At 37.7% G+C, this 25209-nt stretch overlaps 2 protein-coding genes across 13 annotated transcripts in view; both read right to left on the bottom strand.

Annotated features, from left to right (window-relative positions):
* Positions 1-20: 20 nt before the first annotated feature.
* LOC127624413 (lysosomal-associated transmembrane protein 4A-like) lies at positions 21-9052 on the bottom strand. The gene is made up of 7 exons (XM_052099229.1): positions 8821-9052; positions 6857-6977; positions 6563-6639; positions 4045-4167; positions 3289-3384; positions 1691-1789; positions 21-1112 (listed from the first exon to the last, which is right to left on the bottom strand). The coding sequence occupies exons 1-7, from the start codon at positions 8944-8946 to the stop codon at positions 1035-1037; spliced, it is 720 nt and encodes a 239-aa protein (XP_051955189.1). The 5' UTR covers positions 8947-9052; the 3' UTR covers positions 21-1034.
* Positions 9053-10386: 1334 nt separating this feature from the next.
* LOC127623774 (MAP/microtubule affinity-regulating kinase 3) overlaps positions 10387-25209 on the bottom strand; it is a 74001-nt gene continuing 59178 nt past the window's right edge. For 2 of the 12 annotated variants that reach the window (XM_052098268.1, XM_052098269.1), the window contains exons 15-19: positions 24783-24962; positions 23776-24045; positions 18033-18059; positions 14020-14064; positions 10387-12291 (exon numbers count right to left, since the gene is read on the bottom strand). In XM_052098268.1, coding sequence (XP_051954228.1) covers positions 11946-12291; positions 14020-14064; positions 18033-18059; positions 23776-24045; positions 24783-24962 — 868 coding nt within the window. In that variant the 3' untranslated portion in view covers positions 10387-11945. The remainder of the gene's footprint in view (positions 12292-14019; positions 14065-18032; positions 18060-23775; positions 24046-24782; positions 24963-25209) is intronic. The other 10 variants (XM_052098272.1, XM_052098273.1, XM_052098271.1 and 7 more) reach the window with 6 other exon arrangements.

Genomic DNA, 25209 nt, shown 5'->3' with positions numbered 1-25209 from the left:
AGTCTGATGACAGATACAAATGTTTTGAAATGTTTATTGAAGTAATTAGATTACAGAACATGTACAAGAAAAGAAACAGACCACAAAATAAAATGATCATGCATCCATTGATTTACACAGTAATAGCAGTTTCCTTTTTTACTCTATACAATTGTCGTTTGAGAGTTACGTTTCCTCTCACCAGTTGCGTGTTTCCACGACAACAGTTCACAATGACAGCTGCTAACATGATGGTGCACAAGGGTTCAATGGATGGAAAACACCACTAATTATATAAAACAAGATAAAACGTGCTTTGAGCTTTTTCACTTTTGAGAAGATGAAAGTCTTACGTTCACTAATAAGTACACAATGGAAAAAGAAAAACATTTTAATCATCACACTGGATTGTCTAAACAGATTTATTAGCCATGGGGAGTGATTCTAAATGCAAGTGCCCTGTCAAATTATAGGGCAATATTGTTTTCACAACACTACGTCTACTAAGACATATGAAAACCAAAACAAAACACAAGCTTGGAAAGCATGGAAAAATAAACACTCTGAAGGTGAGAGAGGGTACTGTTAATGTTTTCATGGGTAAAAGTTTAAAAAGGCAGATTATCTGCCCAATCACAGAAAAAACGTTTCATAAGTGATTGACTATGAATTAACTAAATAATTCTGTTGCAAGCACAATTTATTGCAGAACTCGAGTCATGATGTCCACAAAAGAGAATGGCGTCTCATTTCTCAGATACAACACTATGTAATTAAAATAAATCCTGCCACACAACTAATCCTTACCGCAACACTGTGTCTCTTCAAACGCTTCCTATGATTTTACAAAAATATATCTGCAGTGATGAACGGTTACGAGAGTCATGCGAAAGAAATAGTCATGGTTAAGTCTATACAATATGTAAGCTGCTTATGTGAAAGATGTGAAGACGCTGGGAGTCTAAAAGCCCTCAATGTGTTGAAATTGAGGGCAGGATCAAAAGGCAAAGATGGGTATCTGCACTGGATTTACTGACGAAACCATTCAGGGGAATTCAAGCAGGCATGTAAGGAGGAGGAGGCATCTCCTTCGCTGGCATCGTCATAGCCATTTCATAGGTAGGAAGGATATACTAGGAGAAAGAGAAAACAGTAGTCTGATGTCATTTATCTGGATTTTCTTTTAACAAGCAGAGTATTGTGAGATTAAGGAGTACCACATTTTATGTGGCAACAAACAAGAGGATCGGGTCAAAGACTGTGTAGAAAAACATCATTACTCAAAAACCTGATTCAGAGGTAAAGAGCGCCCTCTACTGTAATGCTGTGAGCACTTTTAAAGGACTAAAATGTAATGCTAAGAGTATGGGGTTCCTGCACCACTATACAGTCGTGGTATCAATGACTCAGATTGATTCTTCTGAGCCTGTTTTTTTTTTTATTATCAGTAAATAACACACAAAATTAGCTTCAAACTCACAGTTTGAAACAGTCTAAAAAGCCTCAATCACTAAATTAATTGGAGCAGTTGAAGTTGAACATTCAGGAGGAAGAAAATCTGCAAATGAGCAAAAACATCCCTTCTGATGTGACGGGAAAATCCAGTGTGCTGATTTCGGTGTTGTTTTTAAGTGATCTATTATACATATTTGCTCATCTACTCAACCGTCTCAACTCAAAGCATCTAGGAACCCTGTTAGGGTCTACATACCTGAGGTGGGGTCTCAAAAGCAGGATAAACGGCAATCTCTGGAGTGTTCCTGTTGTTTATGTACTTATAGCAGTTCCACACACAGTTGATCAAATAAGCCTGAAAAACAAAAGAGAATACATTTCCGCACTTCAAATAAAACCTGATGAATTTCTCTCTATATTCCGGTTCTTATAAATAAAACGGGTCACTATGGTGTGATGGGACCATGGCAGTCACAAGGAGAGAGACAAAATGGCATTTCAAAATAGTGTTTAATCCAGGTGCAAAATGTGCAATAAATAGTGTTTAGCCAGCAGTCATATCACACTGTAACTCAAGACCAGTTGCCCACTGGGTTGAGCTTGGTCAGTGCCCAGATGGGAGAGCTCCTGGGGAAAACTAAGTTTGCTGCTGGAAGAAGTGTAAGAGAGGCCTGTGGTCTGTGTGGGTCCTAACACCCCAGTATAGTGACAGGGACACTATACTGTAAAAAGGCATTGTCCTTCGGATGAGACGTTAAACAGAGGTCCTGACTCTCTGTGGTCATTAAAATTCCCAGTGCACTTCTCGTAAAGAGTACGGGTGTAACCCCGGTGTCCTGAAAAAATTCCCCCCATTGCTCCTTCTCAATCATGGCCTCCTCATAATCTCCCTCCATTAATTGGCTCTATAACTCTACTCTCTCCTCTCCACCAATAGCCAGTGTGTGGTGAGGAGATCCAGGTGGATGCTGCACACTGGTGGTGGTTGAGAAGTGTCCTTTGCTCACTGTGTAAAGCGTTTGAGTGTATTGTCAGAAAAAAGCTTTATAAATGTAATGTTCATTCATTTAAAAGCACTCATAAAAAACAAGTTTACCTTAAAAAGAAAAGGTCTAAAAGCTAAAAATCGACAGTATCTGTGGCATAATGTTAATTACAACAAAAATAAAGTTCCACCTTGCTTTAGAAAAAGCAAAAATTAAAGTTACATTGAGGCACTTACAATGAAAGTGAATGGGGCCAATCTGTAAATATAAAAATTAGATGAAGATTTAACGCAATAACGGGTTTAACGGATTGTTGCTACAAATGCATCAGTCTGAGGCACATGTATATAAAAGGGAGTAATCGACAATTAATTAAAAATATAAAATGCATATATATATATTTGTTTTGTGGTAATCAACATTATGCCTAAAATGCTGTCGATTAAGCTTAAATGGAGTTGAACCCGGAATATTCCTATAGTAGACTTCAATGTTTAAAAGGATATCTCACCAAAAATGAAAATAATGTCATCATTTACTCACCCTCATGTGTTACAAACCTGTATGACTTTATGTTTTACATGAAAGTCAAAAGATTATGTTAGGCAGAATGTTAGCCTCAGTCACCACTCACTTTCACTGTATGGAAAAGTGAGGCAATGAAACTGAATGTTGACTTGAGGCTAACATTCTGCCTAATATCTCCTTTTGTCTTCCATGAGGAAAGAAAGCCATACAGTTTTGAAAAAAATTAATAACAAAATAAATCACATAATTTTACTTAAGTGGTGAACTAATAATTTAATTCCAAAGTTTCAGTATTTGACCTTCTGAGGCCTCACATCAAGAGAGGTTTAGTGATAGTTACCTTGAGGACGATAAGAATGGCAAAAAAGAAGAGCACAAAGAGCAGGAGACAGCTGGAGTCCAGAGAGAGCAGGTTGTCCTTGTAGGGGAAGTCCGGCTAAGAGAAGACAAGTTAGTTTTTTTTTTAGGTAAAGAGTTTTTAAATTAACCTCCTGCAGCGTTTCCCCCTTATGCATTTAGCGCACCACCACTGTTGAATTATGAGCTGCTGCTAAAATTTCAGATGGTTGATTAATATTCTTGACAAAATGTAACTTGCAAAATGTGTCGAATGGCTAAACATGTTGGGTCACGACATATTTTAATAATGTATTTTTTCATTTTTTTATTAACAATAATTGTAGCCAACTGTGGTATTTTTGACAGAACTTAAAAATATGATGCTTTAAAGCTCAAGCTGGACGCAATTGATTTTATCGTTTTTTTGTTCTTTATTTCTGTTCGAGTGTGTGAATATTTGTGTGCTTGTTAAAAAAATTTGAGTTAACATGTTGAGTCTTTTTTCAGAGCCCTTCAAGTATCAAAAGCTCCAAATAAATAAACACACACATGACATGGCAAAGATGAATAATCGATCTCTGATGATTCTAAGGTCGTTTTAAGCTATTCCCCCAACGCGAGTAAATGCAGGCTCGTGGATGTGCCCACAACAGCACCACTGATGGAAAAAATCCTGGGGGAAACACTGCTTTGAGTTAAGAACTGTCAAGAGTTGGAGACACGGGTGGTCAGAAGAGGCAGCATTTGGCAGACTAACCAGCTGGTCCAGGTAGTCCTTGATCCTGGGCAGGTACGTGAGGGAGCTGATAGCTACCAGGCAGCTCAGTGCAAAGTCAAACAGCTGGTAGCAAAAGAACGGGATGAGCCAACCATCACGATTCTGTGCAAGGGACGTAAAAAATGTTAGTCATATCATGAAGTGTGCTTTGATCATGTTTTAGTGTGTTCTTCACTGTTTTAATGCTGAAGGCATACAGGGATTTATGAAACATCCAGTTATGAGCACATAAAAAGGCTATTTTTTTTAACAACTAGGCTAAAAATACCTAACATGGAAAGGAATATTAGAACATCTAACAAGGCAGTAACTCTAATATAACAGCTTATAGCTATCACAAGGTCTAAAATTTGAGGTCAAAGGATACTCTAGAACACAGTTAAAGTTGAATGTTCACTCAAAGCAACAAAATCAGGTATTACAAATGCAACTGACAGTATAGGGCTGGGTATTGATACAGATTACCCGATTGGATTTCCTTCACAAGCTCTCGATTTGATATCGATTCATTTGGTGTGTATGTATATATAGATATATATATATATATATATATATATATATATATATATATATATATACATATATACATATATAATCTCCCAACTAATGCTGTTAATAATATAGGGACATTCTAACAAGCTACATTACAAAAACATAAATTGTACTAATTATACTGTATTTGTTTTTCATCATTTTGGTCACATTTTAGCCATTTAAAGTTGAACAAATCCATGCTTTCAATCAATAAAATATGACATATTGCATATACATGATATTTTGTTCCATGTTCATTGTTTAATGCACAATTTGTACTGTTTACAAGTATTTGCATTGATTTGTTGACCACGTACTAAAAAACAGTAGTTCTGTAAATGAGCGCATTTTAACGAGAGACACTAATGTAATTTATCTCATCCGTGCTTCACTTTATTAGAATTAAATGGTTTTTTTTTTTTTTTTTATCAACAATTGACTGTAAAGAACAGAAAGGGTATTAATATAGATATTATTCAATGACAAATGGGTTGCGTGGATCTTGTTTTTGGACACATCACACGGAACAACTTTTACTCTTAGCATGCAGTGAAAAGATCCCCTAAAAACTCATCGTTGTTAATCAAAATTACATATTTAAAAGTTTAATGAAAATAATCCCTTTATGCCTCAAAATGGCTTGGATATAAAAATCTACACCTTTGCCTCATTTAGTATGCACAGACATATGAATATGCAAATTAGTCCCCACCTCAATCTCCACTCACCCCTGCTTGGGCTCGCTGTGTCCCCAGGATAAAATGATGGAACGTGTTGGGCTTCAATACAAATTTGAGTGGCAAAACCCATCTTGGGTAAAATTTTCAAAACAGTTCCCTGGAAAATAACTACTGCAAACTCTGGAAGTTTTGCTGGGACATTACGATTTTTCCAAATATACTGCACCCATTTATCTCGGATTTTGAGATCCTTTGGTAATACATGAAGGCTCACCATTTGTCCTTTTGCAACTTTGCATCCGAACACTCAAAGCATCTATTTTGCAAAATACTGATACGTAGCCACACCTGGCTTCTCCTGATATCCCTTGTTTTGCTGTAGCGCATTCAACTGGTATGGAAAGCCCCACCCCGTAAGTTGACCAGATTGCTTCTTAGATTCAGACAGACAGGGTTTCATGCGTTGCAAAACTGTGTTTTTGAGATTGTCTTTGGTAAACTGCAGTTACATTTACATTTATGCATTTGGCAGACGCTTTTATCCAAAGCGACTTACAGAGCCTTATTACAGGGACAATCATCCCCGAGCAACATGGAGTTAAGTGCCTTGCTCAAGGACACCATTGTGTTAGCTGTGGGGATCGAACCAGCAACCTTCTGATTACCAGTTATGTGCTTAAGACCACTACACCATCACCATTTAAAAAACACCATATAGACATGCAAACAAGGTTAAAAACGTGATTTTCACTGGAGGGGGTCTTTACCAGCCATTTGCCAAATAGAATTTTTCTTTAGTACCAAAATTTGGCTTGCGAGTGATTTCCTCTCATTGTAGTGTAGGGTTGCACATAGAGTAAATGATCGATCTTGGGGATTAAGAATCGATATCAAGATTGTTCAAATGAAGGTCGTAATGCATCGGAAAATCTATATTTTTTACCCACCCCTAATTGACAGCAGTGAACATTGCGCTTTACATGTGATTTTGCACCACAGGGGTCTAATATGCATCATACATTCACAAATCCAACCTGTTTTTGTGGATGGCATCAAGCAAGACTGTGAAGTACTGATGAAGAACACAAAGTGGTGAAACTCATACTGCCATAATTTGAAGTTTAGTGCAAAAATGGATGGTGTGCAGTGAACTGGCTTTAAATGACAGGGGTCATAAAGTTTTTTTTTTTTCTCTCCATTCACTAGTACTACATCATTTGGAGCCTAATATCTGATTTTGCCTTTTCAATATGTGTACTTAAATTTTATTCATATCAACTTACAGTAATTGCTCCATACACCATCATGGCACTGATAGTGAGCATCAGGAGAGAGATGGCAAAGCCCACACAAGCATTCTCTATAGAGGATGAAAAAGAAACAAATGTCATTTTTAGAAGAACCTTCCTAGTTAATCTCGGTCTAACAGTGTCTCTACTTTGAATGGCATAATTCTAACATTACATCATCTACAATTCAAGTGCAGTCAATTTTGTATAAAACATAATATTTGAATAACTAAAATGTAAAAAAAATATAGAATTACAGCATTCATGTAAAATGTTTTACAAACATACCTGACATCCTGTCTGAGGCAAAGTAATGCTCAATAACTTCATACTGCAGGTCAACAGTAGGAACGTTCTCAGGGTGAGTTACTGCCACGGTCAACAGAATACCCATCAACAGGTTCACCACCTTTAGACAAATAACATTGGATCAGAGAGGACAGATGATATTTTTAACGAGATAAGCACTGTGTCAGAGATGACCGTCTCATGAGATGTCGAATAGTATGTTGATTCACTGTGCCATGTGACTTCTGGAAATGTAATTCAACAGGATTTTGCAATTCAACAGAAAACGGAGGTCATGGTCTGTTTTATCTAATTTTAGTAACAAATAATTCAAAGATTATTTTGAAGTGTCATCATCTAGTTGAAATAATCAGCTGACGTTATAAATCAGTCATTTGTATATGTAAACTTTGGCAACGTTATGTCCAGACTTTGACATTTTTAAAGGGTAACTAAACCCTAAACCAACTTTTTTTAGTTAATGATCTGTAAGCATGGGGCTTTATTAGTACTGGTCATTGATTCAAGTAATTTTTTTGACATTTGTGTATAAAGTGTTTTAATTCTACAATATATGATGTAAAAACGTCTGAGTGCTGCCCTCTTCAGGTTGAACGGTGGCTACTGCAGTTGAATTTTCCTATTGGCTGTTGCGGTACTTCGTGACGTAAGCGGTGACAGCTGACGTAAGCAGGTTCCAGCTCACCACGCCAGATTCATGTACATGTCGTCTTGCGACCGTGTGAGGAATAATAATAACATAGAGTCTGACAGCAGCTGTCAATTAATCCGTCACTACGAGTCTCAGGTGCCCCCCAGCCCCGCACTCGGTTCGTTCCCTCTATCCCCGCCAGGGTCTGCCCGCTTTTCCTGCATTTTCAAATATTTCTAGTGGGTGGAGTCAGACTCTGAGCAGGTGTTTAGTTACCCTTTAATGAGATCTATTACTAAAAAGTACCATTGATGGTGTCATTTTATTTAGAAATTCACAAATTTATAGGGGTAGCTCAGCGAGTATTGACACTGACTATCACCCCTGGAGTCACGAGTTCGAATCCAGGGCATGCTGAGGGACTCCAGCCCAACCAACCGGTTGCTAGGGAGGGTGAAGTCATATGGTGTAACCTCCTTGTGGTCGCAATAAGGAGTTCTAAATTGTTGTACATTGTGCATGGATCACCGAGATTAGCATGAGCCTCCACATGCTGTCATGCACAACGAGCCACGTGATAAAACCTCAAAGACTCTCTCAGAAGCACCTGACACTTGTCCTCTGCCACTGGATAGAGGCGAGTAACCGCGCCACCACGAGGACCCACTAAGTAGTGGTAATTGGGCATTCAAAATAAAAAATAAAAAAAAAGGGAAAAAAATAAGCATAGCAATACACTTATTTGTTGACTTCTACGTATTTCCCCCTAATATTTTCTTATTGTCTGAACGTGCTATGATCAATATTAAGCAAATGTATTTAACATATGTTAAATTATATACTCGCTCATATACAACAATCGTTATACATGTAAAATAATAATAAAAAAAACTATTCACACATCTCTTCTAAACTGACCGCAAACTGAATTCTAGTCTGATGACAGTCGAGTAAACTAAATTCTAGGCCTCAGCTAGCGCGTTAGCAGTCCACAAATATCACAAATAAAGACCTAAATATCATCGCCACAACATACTATCATACTCAAAACACAATATAAGTTACTTAGGTCACTTTTTATGACCATACAAGACGTCTAAGCTCATGTAAACGTTTTGTCTTTTGGCAGTACGATTTCAAAACATTGAGCTTGCATAGCGCTCTTAAACATAGAGCCAAAAACATCAATACAAACGCACTCTATTGCTGCGACACGCCTCTAGAAACGCTAAGGGAATGCTATTGTCATATGTTACTTGTGTTATGATCATAAAAAAAGTCATTTATGTCCTTTTACTAATGATTTTCGTACCATGTACCAGGTGCCCAGGATAATGGTTCCAGTCCGCACGTGACAGCAGCCGCAGCAGCGCGCGCTATACAGTCGGTCTCGGGACGGTTTGAAGCGCATGTCGTTCTCGGTTCTTTGAAGGAACATCTAGAAAAAGAGACAAGTCTCTGCCGTTAAAAACAGCAGCTACAATATTAGCAGCCTGATGGATGCGAAACACTGAGTGGGGGCGTGGTCACAGCTGAATCATGCGTATGGGGAAATGGGCGTGGTTAATATGTTTACGCGTGGAAACGGGGCGTAGGTTAAGATTTCATCAGGCATGGCTGCGTTTATAAGAGGTGTCCCACTGCATTTAAAGGTCCTCAAGGAATGGTTGCACAGGAGTCATGCTGTGTTTGAGCTCACCCAGCCTCTGACATATGTATGGAAATTCAGGGCCAGATGATTTTCTTGGAAAAGGCCATTATGGATTAAAAGAGGTATTATGTAATAGATAAGAAGCTAGAAATTATATAAGGCATCAGGTGATATGCCATGGAACAGAGAGTGGTAGTTTCCCCTTTCACTCATCTTGTTCCAAAGATATATCGGTGACTTATAGCTAAAAAAAAAGTTTTCACCCCATTACTATAATATGCATATTACATATACGCCAATCAGACACAACATTAAAACCACCTGTCTAAAATTGTGTAGGTCCCCCTTTTGCCACCAAAACTGTGCCAATCCACATCTCAGAATAGCATTCTGGGATGCTATTCTTCTCATCAAAATTGTGCAGAGCAGTTATCAGAGTTACCATAGACTGTGTCTGTTAGCACCATTTTGGCCATTCTCTGTTGACCTCTCTCATCAACAAGACATTTCTGTCCACAGAACTGCCACTCACTGGATGTTTTTTTGTTTTTGGCACCATTCTGAGTAAATTATAGAGACAAAACAACCTGTCTGGCACCGTATGGATGATTGTTGGTGGCAGACAGGCTGGTTTGAGTATTTCTGCAACTGCTAATCTCCTGCAATTTTCACACACACACACGTCTCTAAATTGACTCCAAATCGTGCCAAAAACAAAAAACATCCAGTGAACGGCAGTTCTGTGGACAGAAATGTCTTGTTGACGAGAGAGGTCAACAGAGAATGGCCAGACTAGTTCAAACTGAAAAAGTCTACGATAACTCCTATAACCGCTCTGTACAATTGTGGTGAAAATAATATAATCTCAGAATGCCATCTGCATAACATGCAGGTTGGCGCTGTTTTGGTGGCACAAGGGGGATCTACACAATATTAGATGGGTGGTTTTAATGTTGTGGCTGATTGGTATAGTACCTAGAGCAGCAAAAATGACACTATCAAAATTTGTCCATCAAAAGACAAATACATTTTGCCCATGCTTGAATTTCATAAAAAAAAAATATATATAAATGTTAATAATTCTTTTTAATGTACGAGTTTACCCGGTAAGGGAAAAGCTGCCAACAAGTGGCCAAAATACACTGGAGCTCCTTCAATTATTTGACCAGTCTGCCCAAAGTTGTTTTATTTATTTTTTATTTACAAATATGAATTAAAAATGCATAACCATATTTAGGTCATGTGACAATGCATCATTATTATGTTTGAAATACATAATGCCTACTCTTTACTAATAAAAAATAAATAAAACAAAACTGCGTAGTATCCAGTGTACTTTCCACCGACTTTTTAAATCACATGACATTTCTCTTCTATTTACTCCTGTGAGCTGTATGAGTACAAAGGGCAACAGGTAGATCAGTAGATCTACTAGGAAAAACCAACAGAATGTACAATAATTTTCAGTCCTCCAGCTATCAAGATACCATGTAATGTTCTGCCATATGAGTTCATATTTTATGTCTGAATTGAGCCTTGTAAAATCTCTAAATAGGTTATCAGTCCAACAAAAGCCACTCTGTAAATCATTGATTTTCAGTTGTTTTAATGAAGACACTGATTATCCTTATTCTGTGATGAGTTACATTAATTTCCGTAGTTTCCGACTCACAGCCAGACTTGGAAAAGAAAAAAAAAAAGTATATCAATATGCCGCAGCTGCAAAACTAAGGTACATTATTTACATTCCAAAAAACAAACAGAAAAATCAAAACTAAATAATAACAGTGCCAATGGTTCTTGGGGATGGGAGTGAATACTGAAGCCTATAAATGGCAAGTTAAAGTTCTGAACTGTTTCCCAGAATGACTCGGCATGTAACGTTAGGGGCCGGAGCCAAAGCAAAGACATTTCAAGAACAGCTTCTAAGATGTTTAAAAAAAAAAAAAAACTAAGTGTGGTCTCACTAAGTGTCTTTTTTTGTCTTTATATCATGTATATCATTCCATTGCAGTAGCCCGTCTGAAGCCAAGAGGTTTCCTGAAGTGCTTGGCTTCTACAATCGCTCCAGAGCTGAAGCTCCATGGCACCAGTGGTTACATTTATGGGATCCTGTCCATCTTCGGCCATGCATTGCACTAAAAAAAACACCCCGTTACAATTTCCTGAAAAGAAGATGGGGGTGGGGGACAGGGTGATGAAGTTGACAAAGTAGAGGAATGAATGGATAGGAGATTGAGAAAAAGCACATATACTCCCCCAAAAAAATTGTGCTTTAAGGGGAAAATGTGTGCAAATAAATGTCCTAACTAATTCGAAACATTGTGGCCATTTTGTTTTGGCATTCAAGAAGGACTGCGAGAAGGGCAGTATCGTAAAGACCAAATACTGGAGCAATTAACCATCCCTCTTATGTCCATTACAATACAAGTTTTCAGTCACTGGTGTTCATTTTTGGCCCCATAGGGTACCTACTGCAGTAGTGCATCGACAAAAGAAAAATAAAATTAAACTGTCATTTTGTTTTCCTACAGTTCAAAACCATCTGACAATAATAACGACAATAATAATAATAATAATAATAATAATGCTTCAAAGATGCAGGAAATTACTGCCTAAGGCATGATTTTATACAATATGTTCAGGACATACATTGTAGGTGTTGAGAAAAACAATCCTTGTATCTGCTACTTGTTGAAAAAGAATGTACAACTTGATTACTCTAGTTCTTGTGTGCCTTAGTCCTTTAAGCTGTTTTTTTCTCAATAGATTTAGTCTTTATTTCTTTACAGCTTTAGCTCATTGGCAATTTTAGAGGCGATGTTCTTGAAAGCAATGGATGTTCCTGATATCCTCTTAAAGCGCACGCCATTTAGCGAGAGACGGGGCAGCTTGCACACTTCCATCTCCCATTGGACCAAGCTCTCAGCGTGCCCGTCACCGTGGACGCATAGAAGCAGGAAGCGCTCACGCTGCTCGTAATCGCAGTTGTTGGCGTCCAGGACTTTGCGGATCTCGCGCATCATTTCTGTGGGCTCCATGGAGGAGGTGGTCTTCATGCTCCATGTGAAACGTAACGAGCGGGGTTTGGCATCTTTATGCTCCTCTTTCTGATCCCCAGATACATTACGACTGCGAAGAGAAAAAAAGGAAACCATGAGAGTAATATGCATCCATGTGTGTGTGTATGTTTAGACATGCTAGTGTAAACATGACAACCAAGTACGAGAACGCAAATGTTTCTAGGTCGATTTCGTGCACTGATGCATTCCAAAATGTGTCAGTGCAATTCATAACCCAATGCAAGTACGGGTTGCATTCTTAACTTTGCCACAAGGGGCACTATTAGTGTGAACTGCTCACTTATATGGTGGGGTTTCTCTTTCAAGTCAACTACTGTCATGGTGGAGTAATAGATTGACGAGAATATTGTTAGGTTAAAGTCAATATAATGCATTTATAGCAACATACCAGAAGAATAACACATCCAGTTTAACAGCGTAGAATTTAGACTGTAACTCTATCGCCCCCTTGAGTTCTCAGGTTTGTAATGTAATATCTGTGTGCACATACATAAAGTGTTTTTGGCCTTAGGGCATAAAAACATTATGGAAGTACGTAAAAGCAGACGAGAATGCCTGGCCATGGCATTGTAAGCACACTGTTCTTTAGTACATAATGCAATTTCTTGAGTTACTGTGTTAACAAACCTCAAGGAGGTGATTGAGTTACCTTGATACCTTCACATGCCTAAGGGCTCAGTCACAATTACCCTTGCATGGTAAAATTTCGCACCTAGCATGTATTTTGAATGGGGTTACATTTTGGGGAACTTTATCACAAATTTGTATCACTGACCAATAGCAAATTGCTTGGTTTGGCACCTCTGTGTGGTGTGGTCCTTGCTAAATAACTAAATGATATATTCAAAATGAAAGAGGCACTTAAGCAGATGAGTCATTACACAGGTAGCTAGCTATAAACACGTTGACCACTTAACTAACTTTAACTACCTTAAAGATTGTCTTCAAACTGCTGCTAGGCCATGATAATTGAGAAAACTGACTGTATAAGAAGAAATTTTACGCTAACGCCCACGTTGAGAATGCAGTACATCCTTGCATAACATTATTATGGTTGCATTGTGATCAGATACATTTAGAGTCTGCGTAGCTAGAAGATTTGCATTGAAATACTTGCGTAGAATGTTTCTGGTTTTAAAACTCATGGCACGACGAAAACAAGGTCCTCTATGATTTCTCAAAGTTTTAAGTTACAGCACATCATGCATGGAACAACTTGAGTGCATTTGACATGCAATGAACAGAAATAACCATGCAGAGATACAAAAACAGTGCACCAAGCAACTCAAGAATGAAAGCATAAAAATGTAAAAATATCAAGAGAAAGAATCCCCATTAGATCTTAAAAACTTAAATCATGATTCAATACAGAATTAAATCATAAATCATGTTGCACTTTCTTGTTGTTGCCACAAGACAGAGCTAACTGCTAATGTAACCAAAAGATTACTGACTTTGAGACAGATCACAGTACATTACAGGCAAGGATTCGCAAGATCATTGGTCCATTTCAGACTCCCCTAAAACAAATTAAATCATGCATTTCAGCCTTTGGGTAATTATGGAAGATGCCCATGTACATGTTTGTAGAGCATTTATATGGTTAAGTCTGTGTATTTGTGTTGGATATAAACTGAACTAAAGACTCAGTTCAACTTATTTGATCCATCTCTGCAGAAATCACAAGTGGGTGACATATGAACAGCAATGCAGGGGTGTAAAAAAAAAAAAAAAAAGGGGGAAAATCAAATTTGTAAAACCAGATGACCCATCTCACCTCGAGTCCTCATACCTCCCATTTCTATCACATTCTGCCGGCACTCTTTAAAAACCAGGATAAGAAAAAAAGACAGTTTAGAAGCAAGAAAATCTGAGACTCTTGTAATAAAGGAAGGAGCAATAAGACAAAATAAGACTTTCAGACATTATAAGACAAAAGAAAGAGAGAAGGACAATATCAAAGACAACGTTGGACCAGATGCCACCAGGAAAATATCTCCATATACAATTTCCTGCATAAACAGAGAAGGATACTGGACAAGGACTTAAAGTTGACATGTGTGAAATTATAAAATCATACAACAGGAGAAAGAGGGCAAAATTCACTAAACAGTTGCGCCACTGCATCTTGGGTATTTAAATTAAGTCACTGTCATTCCATGCAAACGGGCCTCCTTTCTATGTAAATTAGCTGTATTATAAGATTGCGCTTCAATCACAAAAATTGCTGGCTATTACCACCAGATGAAAGCAGGCGGTTAAATGAATTTTATTTAAAAGAGATGTTTTTCCTCCATTTTCTATCAATAATATTAGCAATAATTCATCAAATGATGAAGCGTGTTATAAACTGGCATATATCCAGCATGAGATGATTCAGGCGTCTGGATCACAGTAGTGAATAATGCTGTTCAGTCCTGCCAAAGTATCCTACATCCTTGGCTATATAGCGTTCAGAAATGGCCCGAAAGATCAGATTTGGGCATACAAATTGCATTCAGGAAAGGTTTTGTGGGTGTGTTTGCGCCATTGCCTGATCTGCATAATTTCATTAGACCCCGTTTACACCTAGTATTAAGATGTGTTTTTGGGGGGCCTGGATAGCTCAGCAAGTATTGACGCTGACTTCCACACCTGGAGTCATGAGTTTGAATCCAGGGCGTGCTGAGTGACTTCAGCCAGGTCTAATAAGCAACCAAATTGGCCGGTTGCTTGGGAGGGTAGAGTCACATGGGGTAACGTCCTCGTGGTGGCGATGAGCGGTTCTGGCTCTCAATGGGGCACATTGCAAGTTCGCGGAGAATAGCATGAGCCTCCACATGCTGTGAGTCGCGGCGGTGTCATGCACAAAGAGCCAAGTGATAAGATGCACGGATTGACTGTCTCAGAAGCAACCGTATTAAGGTGAGAAACCGTGCCACCACGAGGACCAACCAAGTAGTGGGAAATGGGCATTCCAAATTTGGAGAAAAAGGTGATAAAATCCAATCATATGTGGTCAGTGCTAAATACAGGTCTAAACGGGGTCTAAAAAGTTGAGTGATCAGATCACAAAAACCAAATAACAATGTGACCACATTGTGTATTTTTGAGGTGTAAATGCTAATCCGTCCTCATTCTGGCAGCAGCCAAGCAACACCCCTCACCTGTCAATCAACCTCTGCACTAAACAAAAAATTACATTATTTTTTTTATTTTTTTTTTTAATCTTCACAGATCTTCAGTGTGTCTGATTTCAACATGCAGGGACACTTATGACAAGCAAGAATATCTAAAGCTCAGGTTAATACCAGTAATCCACTAAAATAATAGATAATTGTTCAAAATGTTGCTTTTTAGCTTAGATTAAATTTCAGCTGCATCTGGAATAGCGCACCGTAATTATTTCATGCTTTCTTCATCTTTTCTGACTTTGTTGTGCTTTAATGTCATGAAGTAAAACATTGACATAGTGACTAATGTCGTCATGACATCCCTTCCAAATCCGAACACAAGTGGTCAAAAGGAGATGCATTTAAGCAACCAGGTATTAACAGTGATGTGTCACACCTGACCACATGTAATCGGTTCACCCAAGACTCATCTTAATATCAGGTGTAAACAGGGTCTTAGGGAATCGGGTGCTAAACCATTATAGACAGGGCATGCAAATAACCACCTCTTTTACTGGCTGCAATTCATTCTTATGAATTGACCCCAGAGGGTTACACAGATATCCTGCCTGTATGATTCAACTTGCAGTTTTATATAGATTCTATGTAGTTAACAACTGATTTAGTCTCACTCCCTCAAGACAGAGTTAAACAGCAAAAAAGGACAAACATTTGTAAAAGAAAAAAAATGTATTTTATGACAATAACGGTTGATAATATAGAACAAAAATATTAATTATGGCCACAAGTGGCACTTGTCAGGGTCCAAGCGCATGCATGGAAAAAATGACCAAAACAGCCAAATTTGAAAGCTGTTGATAGTTGTTTTGGAGCAATTTTCAACTTTGATCAGAGCACAGTTTTGAGGAATTTCTTACATTATACTGCCTCCTAGCATCAGAAATGTATTTAATTTCACATGTATCCTCACATTGTCCTGGCATCAATGTGTACCAATTTATGAGCACTTTGGACATTGTGATTACAAGATATGGACCAATTAGTAATTTTGGGCCATGCAAATGAAAATGTATTTATATCAAGGTCCCTTTCAAAGTGCCAAATTCTAGAAATATATATATTTATTTATTTATTTTTCCAGTAAATAAACAGTAACATTTGGGGAAATTGCAACAGAATACAATTGCAATGCAAGAATGATAGTCTGACCCTTTTGTCCCCCTCATGTAAGCAATATTACATGAGGTCATATTTCACAGACTGACTTTATGCTGCAAATATACACAAGAAAATGTCATGGCTGCATACTAAGGACATGAATTCTCTTTGTTATTGGAGCTGTAAAAGTTCTGTAAATGTCCTTTTGATTTGGGACTACTTTTCCAGGTGGCTGAACATTGATTGTGCAGTGCAAGTGTAATTCATATGAATGACGATACCAAGTGAAAGTAAGGTTTATCTTTTTAGCTGGTCAATACATGAGTTGAAAGACTGCATATCACGTTATATTATCACTGGCAAGAAGAATTAAAGCGCTGGGATTGTGAGGCCACCTGAAGGAATAATATGCCTGGGGAGGTCTAGGAGCAGTGATCAGAAAATCTAGCTCTAGAGGAGAATTCTGCAACAGCAGGTCTGAAACGGGGAGGGGAGGTTGTCGCAACAGTCAATCTTGGTACCTTAACTCCAGAAATGTTGTAAAGAACCCCTCTCAATCACCACATCTGTCAGCAGCTAAATTAAGAGCCCAGTAGGGTGGCCTGAATTACACAACCAAAAGCAAGTCTGTTAACTTATCGCAGGAGGCGCACTTATGCATTTATTTCCGTATCGTCAGAACAGATTAACAGTTCAAGATGAATTTCGTTGTGATATAAATGGAGTATACGTTTACGTTACAATAATGGAAACTGTCAAGTACATATCCAGGTCATACATCAAAATCCATATAATGAAATAAGAAATTATATTTCGTATAAAGTTGAGATATTTTATTATTAGGGTTTTTTTTTTTCACTGTGACATTTTCATGTCAATTAAACATATTTTCCCCCAATTCTAATTATCATAACGCAAGTCTCATTGCTCTAATGGAAAACTATTATATATCATTTAATTTGTAAATTGTTTGTACATTACTATAGTATTTGTCGTACTGCCTTTATGCTGATTAAATTCATAAAAAAAATAAACCTTCAAAAGTAAAATGTCCAGATTTGTTACGGTAATGAGAATTTGGAGGGAAAGTAATTGTAGAGAGCATAACTGTCATGAGATAAATTTGACAAAGAAAAAAAAAAAAGTGGTTGGCTCTACATCAGACCCGGAGGGGGATGTCAGAAATGTCTGGAGGGGGTCACAAGGAAATGCTTTCACATGAATGTTTTGAATGGAAAAATCTCTAATGTTTGAAAATGTAAGAACATTAATCAATCTACTATTGTGCTCAGTTGTAACCTGTGAACAGTCATGCATGTATGATTAGTAAAGTCTGTCTGGTTCTGTTCATCAGAAAACAGCAGAAGTCTCAGGCATGCTCCGTCACACTCCGAATAAGACCGTGTCAAAGGTGAGTGACAAGCAATTAATTGAAAACATCTTCACACTAGGGTTAAGAGTTACATTTCATTTTACAGGTCACGTTCAAACTGCACACAGAGCCAATTGTGAGTCCTACCTTTTGGTAAACCTGAATGACATGTTTCTACAAAATAAAAAACAGAAAACAGAGACATCAGTCAACATCTAGAGTAGATGCATCATCTCTTGAGGGCATATGGGAGAATTTTGACACCACTGATGAAGTTATCATGGGGGAATGTCACAAATCTTGTCAAAAACATGTCATGTGCTTTGTTGGCATTGTGTCAGAATTGCTAGATGGTAACTCAGAGATTGTATTTGGAGAAAGTTAGTCGTTTTTTGGAAACACTCATAATGCCAAAATAGATTGTTTTGCTAATAACACAGCACTCCAGGTAACAATAGCATGCTAAACTATTTTAATTTAGTTTTTTACACTACTACCTTTAACTGTTGAGGCAGATTTTAAAAATGACAACTGTCAAGTCAGAACTGAGAGAGCTTACAACTTGTAATTCCAAGTTCTACAAAGACATAAATCCATGTGAACATCGATATTTCATATATATATATATATGTCTCTTAAGTCTATATTTCAAGGACCATTAAGATTTTGCATTCTGACATTGTCATAACAGTTACTGAACACATACTTGTGTAATATAATATATAATAGCTAACACTTAACAAATCAGTTCCATTTGTTAACATCAGTTAACTACATTAGTTAACATGAACTAACCATGAATACTTTTACAGTACTTATTAACCTTTATGTAAATTTCAACATATACTAACAATTAAAATAGTTTGTTAACATAAGTTAATGCATTATAAACTACCATGAATTAACAATGACATGTCAATTTATTTATATAGCACAGATAAAACAATGACAGTTGACCAAAGTGCAGTACAATCATTGCAATAGAAGTTATTTGAAATATAAAAACATAATCATAATTCATCAGTACACACAGAGATACACAATGTATTAAAAAAAAAAAAACTGTTCAGAAATAAAGTGCATTACACATCATAATACATATGAAATGGATTAAAACTAGTGAAAGTTTTTAACTTTGATTTAAATTCATGTACTGGTAGGCAGTTCCAAAGCTTAGGAGCTACTACCGCAAAGGCTTGGTCACCTCTCAATTTCAATTTAGACCTGGGGACACTCAAAACCCTCTGATTGGAGGACCCGAGTGATATCCCAGGCTGGTGAATAGACAATAGATCAGAGAGATAGGACGACGCTAATCCATTTAAGGACTTAAAACAAATAGTAATAATTTGAATTCAATTCTGTAATGAATCGGCCACCAGTGCAGGGAGACTAAACAGCAGTTATACGTTCGCGTGTGCATACACCTGTCAAAAAGCCTGGCAGCAGCATTTTGAACCATTTGCAATCATGCAAGAGATGATTGGCTTATTCCTATATAGAGAGAATTACAATAGTCAAGTCTAAAAATCACCCTTTCAAAGTCCTTGAAGGATAGAGAAGACTTGACTTAAGGCAAAACTCATTAAATGGAAGTTAGATTTGACTACAGAATTGATTTGTTTATCAAGCTTAAGGCACTATCAAATAAAACACCCAAGTTTTTCACCGATGGTTTAACATAAGGAGGCCAAAATGAAGATTAGGTATACCAGAGGCCTCAGAAGGGCCAAACACAATAATCTCAGTCTTTGTCTCAGTCTGGTTTAAGAAATGTAAAGACATCCAAAGATTATAGATCAGATAAACAGGCCAGTAAGGGTTCAAAGCCACACTTATCTTTTTTCAAGGGCAAATAGATTTGGGTGTTGTCCACATAACAATGAAAGGGTATACTATGTTTCTTAAAAATAGAACCTAAAAGGAAGCATATGCATGGAAAACAAAACAGGAGCTAGAATGGATCCTTGAGGAACCCCACAAGTAAGATGAGCTTTAGAAGATGAAAAACTTTCAAGTAAGATTTGACTCAGGTGAGGGCATTTCCTTGGATGCCCACGTTGCTCAAGACGAGACCCGGCTGAAAGTCTCTGCAAAAACTCTGCAGTTGACAAAGGACAACAATCTCTATAATCTGTAAAATAAAAGGGAGATTTGAAATAGGTCTAAAATGAGACATAACTGTAGTCTAGATTAGGCCTTTTGAGAAGAGGTTGTATAGTTGCATGTTTCAGGTAATCTGGTATATTTCCTGTCACAATGCACTTGTTGATAAGTGACGAGATACTGGGCCCAATAATGTTAAAAACATTTCTAAGATGACATGTGGGAATAACATCAAGGGGAGAAACAGTAAGCTTTAACTGACCAACGAATTCTTGTAAGGAAGAAAGTGAAATAGGGTCAAACTGGCTTAACACACAAGTGCACATAGTCGGGACAGACAGACCATGAGCAGAAAATATGATCTGTGATCTAATATCTGCTATCTTTTGAGCAAAGAATCTAAGAACACTTACACAGAGAGATGTAGACACAACAGGAAAAACACTAACAAGGGGATTTATAACAGATTTTGAAGTATTAAAAAGAGTTTTGGGTCTATAACAATTATTTTCAATGATAGCAGAGAGATATTTAGACTTGGCTGCTCTGACAGCTCTCTGAAATCGAGACCATTTCAGAGAGCTGTATATTAAGGCATCCCTTAATATTTCATATGACACCTGAAGCTTATTGTTTTTCCATTTTCTTTCAGTTCTTCTGCAATCCTGACTAAGTGCCTGAGTGGTATCATTTAGCCAGGGCTCAGATTTGGTTTTAGGATGTTTAGCCTTCAGAGGTCTCAGTGCAAATTGATTTAAACATGGGAAGGTACTCCTCTGTACTCAGATCCTGATACAAGTATTCAAGAGATTGAGAAACCTCTTCAAATGCTGCTGTAAAATCGCCACTAGTCGTTGATCTTATCATGCAAGTCCAATGAACAGGAGTGTGAGTTTTGGCAATCTGATGTGTATGTGAAACAGTAACCTTGATTGGCATATGATCAGAGAAAGTAATATCACAGATTTCGACATAACAGACAGACAAGCCATGCGACAAAACAAGATGAAGTATGTGTCCCTGTATATGATTGGGGCCTTTAACCAGTTGAACAAGTACAAATGAATCAATAAGGCTGATAAATTCTTAAGCCTGTGAATTTGATGTACAGCAGACATGTATATTAAAATCCCCAAGAATTAAAAATCTATCAAACTTGGGTAAAAAAAGTCAGTTAAATAAAAGTATTTTAGTGGTTGATACACCACTGCGATCAGTTCCAGTTGAAAACGCTGAAGATCAAAACTTGAATAGGCATCCATCATTAAAATCCGGCAGCAGAAACTATTTATAAAAATTGATAGTCCTCCCCCTTGACCTGAGGTTTGTGGGGAATTAAAATAAACTTGCATCCAGATGGTACAGGTTCAGAAAAAGGGCTTAAATCCCTAGAGGTTAAATGAGCGTCCATTACAAACAAAAAATCCAAGCCGTGAGAGGTGAGATCCACTTGTATGGTACTTCTAAGGAACGCCATGAGACGAAGTGTTTGCAGTTTGAGACGTCAAGCGAGAATTTAGCATGATGGCTATGCCACTTCGCTTTCCTCATCTTCTGCAACACTTCCTCCCAGGTAGAGAACATGGCAACTGATGCAAACAAGCAGGTATATTTGCCAAAAAGGGAGGGGGGGGTCAAAGTATGGTCCTCTCTGATCCTGTTTGAAGAGCTCATCAGTAGTAAATTGAATATTGAGAAGGGTTTGACGATTGTACACTAGTATCACTGATACATTCAGAATTAAAAGAAATATTAAGAACATAAAAACAAACAAACTGGGTAACAATTTACACTAGCGACACACACCATCTTGTTTATCACGTCTTTTCACTTATATATACATACACATACATAACCATTCAAAAGTTTAAGGTCACTGACTCATTCTTTATTTTATATGTACATTTTTCACATTTTAGAATAATAGTAAAGTCATCACAACTATGGAATAATAGAAATGGAAATATGGGAATTATGTTGTGACAAAAAATCCAAAGTAAATCTAAACTATTTTATATTTTAGCATCTTCAATGTGGCCACAATTTGCAGAAATGTTCTCAAATCAACTTCTTGAGGTATCACCCTGGGATGCTTTTTATACAGTATTGAAGTAGTTCCCATCTCTATGTTAGGCACTTAGTGGCTGCTTTTCTTAATTATTCGGACCAAGTCGTCAATTTCAAAAACAGTTTATTTTTTTTTTAAATGTTAGTTTTGTAATTAAATAATTTAAAAATATATTTGTGTCTACAAAACAAATTTCAAACATTTAAGCATACGCCTTCAGATCAAGAGAAACATGTCAGGCAAGTGACCCCAAACTTTTGAATGGTAGTTTCACACACACACACACACACACACACACACACACACACACACACACACACACACACACACACACACACACACACACACACACACACACACACACACACACACACACGTTTTATGGGGACTTTCCATAGACATAATGGTTTTTATACTGTACAAACTTTATATTCTATCCCCTAAACCTAACCCTCACAGAAAACATTCTGCATTTTTACATTTTCAAAAAACAATTTAGTATGATTTATAAGCCGTTTTCCTCATGGGGACCGACAAAATGTCCCCACAAGGTCAAAAATTTCGGGTTTTACTATCCTTATGGGGACATTTGGTCCCCACAAAGTGATAAATACACGCTCACACACACACAAACACACACACACACACACTCACACTCACACTCACACTCACACACACCATGTCTAATATTGTGTAGGTCCCATTCGTGCCACCAAAACGGATCCAACCCGCATTTCAGAGCAGCATTCTGAGATGATATTCTTCTCACCACAATTGTACAGAGTGGTTATCTGAGTTACCGTAGATTTTGTCCGTTCGAGCATGTTGAGCATTCTCTGTTGACCTCTCATCAACAAGGTATTTCCATCCACAGAACTGACGCTCAATGGATGCTTTTTGTTTTTGGCACCATTCGAAGTTAATTCTGGAGACTGTTGTGTGTGAAAATCCCAGGAGATCAGCAGTTACAGAAATACTCAAACCAGCCCGTCTTGCAGTATTTTTTTTACTGTCATACAGTAAAAAAGAATGTTTTACAGTAATGACAAGCACCATTAAAAATAATAATATGAAAAGAATATATATTAAAATGTCCGGATGCATTACAGGCATGAGAATTTGAGGAAATGTCTTAAAATTGTCATAAAAAAAAAAAAAAAAAAGAAATTTAATTACATTTGTCAAATGCAAAACAATCTTAATGGTTAAAAGACAGACTTCATCTAAGCAAAATATGATTTCTTATGTTTTGTTTTAAAATTTTGGGCAGAAATGTGACCTGGACATGTTATTGTGACATTCACCTTGTCATGAAAATTGATCACTTGCAAAAATCACAGCACTGATCTTAAAGACCATAAGAGAAGGTAAACAAACTAACAAAATCTTTACAATCCTCAACAATTTGCTGGCCATGTTAACACAAAAAAAAAAAAAAAACCTTTCAATTCTTTGAAAGGGGGGTATCAAGTGGCAAATGTGTTGTAAGCAGGGCATAAAGGGGACAATTTACCACTCTGTACATCATAAGTTGGAGACAGTATCGACTGCTACTGGTTCTAACGTCCTTTTGTTACATTTTGAAATACGACTTCGTTCATCTTGCCTTATTCTTATTCTACTGACAATTGAGGACTTTGTGAGGATAATTACTCAGAGGGACTTTCTGATGTGTAAGTTTCTGTTGTTTTCTGAGAGTGTGGAGTGTTTGTTTACCTCCGTGTTAGCTTGGACGTGAGTTTTGTGAAGAGGTTTGTGGATCCACGGCTTCGGGACTGCGAGAGAGGCGTAGCATCATGAGATAAGGTGGGAGAGGCAGGGGGTCCGTTATAAGTGGCTGTGCGTCGATCCCTCAGCTGGCCTCCATGGAAAGTGCTGCGGCTAAGCGTGCCTCGTGGGAAACGCAGGCGATCCGTGGGAGTTGCGCTACTAATGCTGTGGGTGGAGGAACCAGGGTTCTGCTGACTTGTTGGAGCCGTGTTCGTACTGAAGAGTGAAAGAGGGGGGAGATTCAAAAAGAAAGTCAAAAAGAAAAAAACTATATAGAAATTGGGTCAGTGGTTACGTGCAGAATGCTAATGGTTTATAGTCAGAAAAATGTGACAATAAATGAGTCTTTCACTAGGTACAGTACATCTTAAACCATTCAAGATTCTAAGGGTGCTCAGGATTTGTTCACATACTATCAAGCCATTTACCATTATAGTTCTCATTCAGTTTAAATACACAAAGACTCCCCTCATCTTTCTTTGCAACAGTCAACCTTTAAATCATTCAATTAAGCACTTGATGGTCCACACCTTGGTATGATGGGAACTTAAAATTGATACCAACATCTACAGTATATTTATAAAACCAGTGATTGACCTCATTTTTAAATAAATCCTTAATCTGTGTGAAGACAATTATTGTAGCCATTAAACATTTCAACTGTAAAATGAGTCCTGCAGCTAGTGCTTTGACAAGGTTAATAGAGTTAATTTCCTATATTAGTGGATTTAGACACAAGAAGTATTAACGGTTTGAGTGGGAAGATGCAGAAAATCCATAAACAAACATCAACAGGTCATTCCTAAATTGGTTGAGACACTAGAGGGATGTGGGAGGGGCCCTTGGGATGAGACAAAGGGGGCATGAAATCAAAGACGCAGACAGGTCAAAGGATGTTAAATTGAAGTTGAGCAAGGAGAGACACTAGAGACAGACGCTAAACTCATTTTTACTTGGGCCTGAAGAGGTCAGTGGCACCATTGGTGGGCAGCAGGGTGGCGCAGCAGGTGTGTCCAGATGGAGAGAGGGAGGTGGCTTTTTGGTGGCGCAGACGGACCGAGGCTGACGAGGCAGCAAGAGTCACCGCGTTCGCCGTCAGACTTGTGCTGACACATCCTGACATTTCACTCAGGCTGGTCAATGGCAGGTGGGCAAATAAACAGCAGTTGGATGGATCAGTCATAGTTTGTTCATATGAACAAAGCAGAGTAAATAAGATTTAAATCATGAGCAGAGAAAAAGCAAAGGAGGGAGAGAGAGAGAGTAATACGAGATATCGATGTGCCACCATGGTCGACTATTCAGCCAACAACCGACCAGCCGATTAGTGAGTTCGACTAGTTTATCTAGATTATTTACTATTTATTTTCTTCAGTTTTT

This window comes from Xyrauchen texanus, chromosome 30 (genome assembly GCF_025860055.1).
Source record: "Xyrauchen texanus isolate HMW12.3.18 chromosome 30, RBS_HiC_50CHRs, whole genome shotgun sequence".
Lineage (NCBI taxonomy): Eukaryota > Metazoa > Chordata > Actinopteri > Cypriniformes > Catostomidae > Xyrauchen > Xyrauchen texanus.
The sequence above is the reverse complement of the archived record's forward strand: the minus strand, read 5'-3'. Positions and strand labels throughout refer to the sequence as shown.

What these genes read in the sequence shown, in the direction of transcription:
- LOC127624413 (XM_052099229.1), bottom strand. Translation starts at nt 8,946, where the DNA reads ATGTTCCTTCAAAGAACCGAGAACGACATGCGCTTCAAACCGTCCCGA. An exon ending in TCCTGGGCACCTGGTACATG is followed by an intron (nt 6,978 to 8,820) that starts GTACGAAAATCA and finishes ATTTGTCTAAAG; the next exon opens with GTGGTGAACCTGTTGATGGG. An exon ending in TGCCTCAGACAGGATGTCAG is followed by an intron (nt 6,640 to 6,856) that starts GTATGTTTGTAA and finishes CATCCTCTATAG; the next exon opens with AGAATGCTTGTGTGGGCTTT.